Below are 6,149 nucleotides of genomic sequence, written 5' to 3' on the forward strand. Positions count from 1 at the left end.
TCTCTTAGGCTCCCCATTTGTGAATGCAATCATTCACAAAGGCTTTGATGAGAGACATGCCTATATAGGCGGCATGTTTGGAGCTGGGATTTATTTTGCTGAAAATTCTTCCAAAAGCAATCAGTATGTGTATGGAATTGGAGGTGGCACTGGATGTCCAATCCACAAAGATAGATCTTGCTATGTCTGCCACAGGTAAGTCCCTTGAAAGAATCTGATTTTTCTTTTGCATATTGTGTCCTAGATTATCAATGCAGCAGTCTCTCTCTGAAGAGAGGTTTGCTTGCTAACCAGACTTCCTCAGTACTCTCTGTGTGCTGAATGCTGGGCCTAATAGAAACTTTCAGAAAACTTTGACATTTCAAAGTCCTAAAGAACTTTCAACCATCTTAAGTGCATTTAACCACATCTTTGCCCTTAACTTAGTGTAAAAATCAGACTTAGGAAGCCAGAGAATGAAGAGGATCTGCTAGATGCTTATGTGAAAGAGGCAGTTTGACAGTTTAGTTCTTTGTCTGTTACAGAGGAAGGAGAAATTCAGAGATATTCAGATGCAGTATTTCTTTGAGGAGGATGTACTTTGTAACAGTCAGCACTCACCTCACATCACTGCTTTTTCACATTCTGAAATAGAGATGTGGATTTGTGGGTGCTGCCACCAACTGAGTTCTTGAATCCACTTTTCAACAAGAACATCTTAGCAACACCATCAGTTCAGAATAAACTCTTAGGTCATGGAGTCAGTTTTGGTGGTGGCAGTCATTTCAACCAGAAGAATATTTAGTGTTTGTGTACATCCTCTTTTACATTGGTATACAAAGATAAAGTCTTCCTTCCAGGATCCTCCTTTGAGTCTCTCCCCCTTTTCATGTTGCTTACTCTATTCTGGGACTCTCAAATAATGAGGATCTTCTTCCAGAGTTACAGAGGATGTCAGAGTCTCTTCATGCTTTTTAAAGTTTTGAATAAGAAGGGATTTTTAGTTTGTCTTCTGCAAAGAGTGAGAAAAGCAAAAGTTCTGGCAGAGTGAGGTGATACATAACCTTGGTCCATAAAAATGCCAGGATTCCATTGTCATTGCAGTAGGTACATGTGTACAGAAATAAGAGCCTTTGTTGAGTCTTTTAATAGTGAAAACAGCATTACAAACTGGTAAATGCTAGTCTGAGGTGTTTTGCATTGACCTGGAGTTTGCCTTGGCCTTGATGTTGACTTGGCTGTTGGATACAAATCTAATTTAGAACATTGTGAATTATATTGTCAGGATGAGTAATGGGGGAGGGGATAAAAAACTTTTTCCTAAAAAGCCCAAAATTTTAAAATAAGTAACAGACAAAGAAAAGGTGGTGGCAGTCTCTGAGTACATTGTTAAACATGCTGTTTCCAGTAACTAAGATAAACATTTTTCCGTATTACTACCAACCCTTTCCTTGGACTAGAGCTTTCCAAAGTGAGTGCAACTTTTGTTCAGCAGAACAGAATCTAGAAATTTATGAGCTATGAAAGCTGAAGTGGCTTCAAGGTTCAGAGTCATAAGCATTGTGCATTCATGGTTCTTTTTCCCTTTCAACACAGGCAGTTGCTGTTCTGTCGTGTAACGTTGGGCAAGTCCTTCCTGCAGTTCAGTGCCATGAAGATGGCTCATTCTCCCCCAGGACATCACTCAGTGACCGGGCGGCCCAGTGTCAACGGATTGGCATTGGCAGAATACGTCATTTACAGAGGAGAGCAGGTAAAGAGCTTTTGGGTTGGTTTTATAGACTCTATTTTGTCTTTTCCAAGGCATGTCATGCACTGGGGGCTTTTTCCCTAGGTTTGTGGGTGCTAGGGCTTGATTTTGTTTTTAAACAAACTCCAGCTGTGGTTGCAGGTGAAAGGATGCATGTTTCCTGAATGATCCAGGGAATTTTACCTTTGGCGTTTTGCCGTTTTTTCCTTTGGTGTTGATTTTTTCTCCTCCTTAACAAACATTATTAATTCATCCAGAGAATCAAATAGTAATAAACAATGTGTTTGTCACTTTTCCAGGCTTATCCAGAATACTTGATTACTTACCAGATTATGAAACCTGAAGCCATCACTGAAGCTTAAGACGAGTTACTTGTGGGAAACCATCAGACTTCGGATGCGAAGATAGCAATGGCTGCCATCCCAAAAATAACAACTTTTTGTTGAAAAACTTCCCATTCCCAGGTGGTGTGGTAGCAAATGTGAACAAAATACACCAGTTTTGACTTGATAAAGCTTTAATAATGTACAGTATGTTTTTCTAAAATTTCAGAAATGTCCTCTTTTTCAGCACTTTAACAGATACCATTCCAGGCATAAACTGGGGTTTGGCTGTACTAAATTATAAACAAAAATTAACTTTAAACAATGATTTTATACAATACTGCATTCAAACCATGCAGAAATTGTAATGGTCTATACAGGAACTCATTTTACTAATATTGTGTTCTTTAAAACACTGCATTTACACTGAAAACGTTTTCATTTGTAAAACTGTAAATAAGAGCTTTTGTACTAGCCTGGTATTTATTTACATTGCTTTGTAATATAAGTGTTTTAGAACTGCAATCTTGTACAAAATGTTCTTTCCAGTTGTTGGTTTGTTCATCTGTGTTTTCTCATGCAAGATAGATTTGAAAAGTCAATTTTTTCAGGTTTTATCACTTAATTTTGGGGGAGAAAGCAAATTTTATCTGAAGATGCTTAGAAATATCCAATATTCATTATTTAGATTGAGTACACAAATTTTTGTTCTGTATTTTTATTTATGAAATATACATTCCTGAGAATGATGGGCTATGAAAATAGAATGTTTCAGACAAATACTAAAGTGTTTTTCCACCTACTTCCTAGAGTTGCATATTTTATTTCCGTAAAATGCCTTCTGAAGTCTTTTATTTAACTATAGGTATAGTTAACCTGTATCCTCACTTCAAGGCTAGTAGACCTTGCAAGTTACAGTTTTAGTAAATTATTTTCTTTGAATATAGATGGAAATTTGACCTCAAGAAGCTCTTTCTTGAGTTTCTCTTACTTTTAAGCCAGGAAGTTAGTTTATTCCTAATATGAGGGCAAACAACTTGGCCTTTTTTGTATGCTTTTTTGGTAGATTAATCTACCTGTTGGTGCCCTCAGAATATGAGCATTGCAAGGTGGACATATTAAAAGCCATCCTCTCATCTCCTGTGTCTTGTCCATGTTAACATTGAAGCTGTGGTTGAAGCAGGTGTGTAGGGTGTGTTTGTCTGCTTTCAGCTGAGTGGAACTGCTGGGAGGGGAGGAGCAGCTCTGCCACAGCAGCTGAGGCCCCTTGGGCAGAGCAAGAGTGCAGAAGGTGCAGCCCCTGCCCAGGTGTCACTGGGGGCTCCTGGCTGCACCACCCGCTCTGTCAGCGCTGTCACAGCTCTCTGTGTGTTCTGCTTTCCTGCCATCTGCAGTTTTTACCTACATATTTCAAAAATATGTAAATACAAATTATAAGTTACTTGGGGTTAAAGTGGGTAGGAGTATATTTTAGTTGTTTAATATTTCTACATACAGAACACTGTCCCAGAAGACAATTTGTTTGCAGGGCATGTTATCTTACCATGGTTTTAAATGTAGTAACTGATCAAGATAATGAAATCCTCTTGCTGATGTGGTGGTTATGTGATTATGCTCTATGTAAAAATGTATTGAACCTTACCCAGTTATGTAAGGAAATTGAATAAGATTGCAGAATTCTTGCAGAAGGTAATATTGGCTATGAATAAAAAAGGCTTTGATTTTTAGGTACTTTCTCCCAGCATGTTGCCTGTTCCTTAGGTATAGTAATGCTGGAATTTGTGTTCATGCAAAATCTGTTAATTATGTTTAAAACTTTTTTGTTATTGCTAAAATGCTTCATTCTATATGAATGATCACCTAATGTCTTGTAAAATATTGTGGTATGATAGCATTTTAAGTGGTACCACAATGTTGGTTTTGTCTGTTTGGGGATTTTTTGAGCTGTTTTTTTGCATGACATACCTTGCACTCTGAAGATGGAAGCTGTAATGATTTGATAATACTGACTGTTGAGGTGAACCTTTAATCCCTTGTGCAATTAGTTCTGCTTTACTCATCTTGAAGTGTCTTTACATGTACTGTATGACATTCCATATCCATTTAACACTAAATAAATTTAATTCACTGGTTTTCTGGTAGCTTGGGAGTAATTACAGATGTAGTATGTTAACCCATTGTTTTAAATGTAAGTATGCACAATGCTGTAACAAACTGCATCACTGGAGGCAAAATTAATTGCATTAAGTAGAAGAGCATTTAATGTGAATGAAAACCTGTAAATACTGTGAAAACCTGTAGTTTTATATGTGGCTAACTAACAGCTTTAGCTAGTAGTGAAAATGTTTTAGTAATAAACTCAGAAGTCAGCTACAATTTGTGCACTTCGAACTCCATTATATGGTCCAGAACTGAGAAAGAAAACTTGCTTACATTGGTTTGGTAAAATGAAAAGTAACCTGAAGAGTCTTACCTTTCAGATAACTGCATGGGTGTTATACATACCTGAGAAACAACAGAAGGAGCTGTTTAGATCACTGGTAGTATTGCAATAAGTAAGTAATTTTATTTCAATAGGACCATTTATTTGGTAGGTTTCCAAAAACAGGTTTGTATATAAGACTTAAATAGACATAAGCACTAGAGGGCAGGACAGCAAATGTTTTCTAAGATCAAGGGTAATGAAAATCTTTAAAGGGTCTTGGAAACATAACTTCTGATAAAATTGCTTTTGAAAATTCCACCTATCTGGGTTGTAAAAATTAACTTTCCATTTTGCATTAGATTTGGTTTTGTTTAATTAAATAATTAGTATAAAAAGAAATTATACAACTAACCAAATTGGAAATATTAGGATCTTTTATTAAAAAACTTACTCAGAAGTTAAACTTTAGTTCTTAGAAATCAAAAAACAAAATTCAGCCACACTCTTATATAATTGAAAAAGTTGATTACCCATACAGTGCATGTTACAGAGGTATGTTGGCACTCATTTAGAATGCAAATGACAGAGTGTATAAAGGAATTACTGCTGTCCTTTCTACCCTGAACTTGCTCATTAGCCACATATGTGTATCTGTGCATACACATACTCTTGCTCAGTCTCTGAAAGAAAAATTTAAATGAAGGTGTTTTTTCTTGCAGAACATTATTGTCAGTGAGAGTGCTGCAGCCTAGGAGCCATGTCCCCTTCTTTGGCCCATCTCCTGAACTTCATATAATAAAATGGGTTTTCTCTTTCACTGGAAACAGCCCCATGAGTGGCTTTCCTTCTGCCTTCCAGTTTAAAAAATAGAGACTTGATTGGTATTGAGCTGAAGGTTGCTTTCTTGCCTTCAGTGACCTGGAAGTGAGGCTGGCTGAGGCGTGCCCCTCTCTGGTTCTTGGAGCTGTGCTTAAGTTGCAGAAGGAGGTGAGGTGGTGGTGTTACCGTGCAGGGCATGAGGGGAGGTGTGTCCCTCCTCCTGTCCCAGTGTAGCAAGCATAAGCACTGCTGCTTCTGAGAGTATCAAGGGCTTTCTTCCCTCTCCCTGTGGCTCACTAGATCAGAAAAAGCTACAGGCAGCCAGAGCAGGACACAAAAGAAAAAGCATGTAGGTGATTGGTTTGAAGATAACAAGTTCTGCCCTAAAGAGGGCAAGGATGGCAACTGAGAGAAGACAGACAGAAAGGAGAGAATAGAAGAAATAGTAACCTGCAAAAAAAGGCAAATTCTATACACCCTGAAAAGGCATGTTAGGAATAACAAATATAATTGTTGAGAATGACCAAAGTAGTCATGGTATATCAGGTTCCCAATTTACATTTGACATAAAAAAGCAAACAAACACTGATGTATGGACATTATGAGGCTCCTTTTGAGAAGAACACATGTTTTAGAAAGGGAAAATTTGCAGCCAATTCAAAACATTAATGTTAGACCTGGTGAACTGTGTGCAAGAAAAGAAATAGAGTTTGAATACCAAAGGCAAGTGTCTTGCGCAACAGATCTTCAAAACTTTGGTTTTGAAGCATTGATTTATCAGAGGCAAGCAGAAAACCCCCTGGATTCTGTATAATGGTAGGATGTATTTGGGAAGGTGGGGATTTTAATGCAG

The 6,149-nt window shown here is 37.6% G+C and overlaps 1 protein-coding gene across 2 annotated transcripts in view; it reads left to right on the plus strand.

Annotated features, from left to right (window-relative positions):
• TNKS2 (tankyrase 2) overlaps positions 1–3,783 on the plus strand; it is a 28,338-nt gene extending 24,555 nt beyond the window's left edge. For both annotated transcript variants that reach the window (XM_058810912.1, XM_058810913.1), the window contains exons 25-27: positions 9–195; positions 1,576–1,732; positions 2,029–3,783. In XM_058810912.1, coding sequence (XP_058666895.1) covers positions 9–195; positions 1,576–1,732; positions 2,029–2,091 — 407 coding nt within the window. In that variant the 3' untranslated portion in view covers positions 2,092–3,783. The remainder of the gene's footprint in view (positions 1–8; positions 196–1,575; positions 1,733–2,028) is intronic.
• The last annotated feature ends 2,366 nt before the right edge of the window (positions 3,784–6,149 follow it).

Source organism: Ammospiza caudacuta, chromosome 9, assembly GCF_027887145.1.
Source record: "Ammospiza caudacuta isolate bAmmCau1 chromosome 9, bAmmCau1.pri, whole genome shotgun sequence".
Classification (NCBI taxonomy): Eukaryota; Metazoa; Chordata; class Aves; order Passeriformes; family Passerellidae; genus Ammospiza; species Ammospiza caudacuta.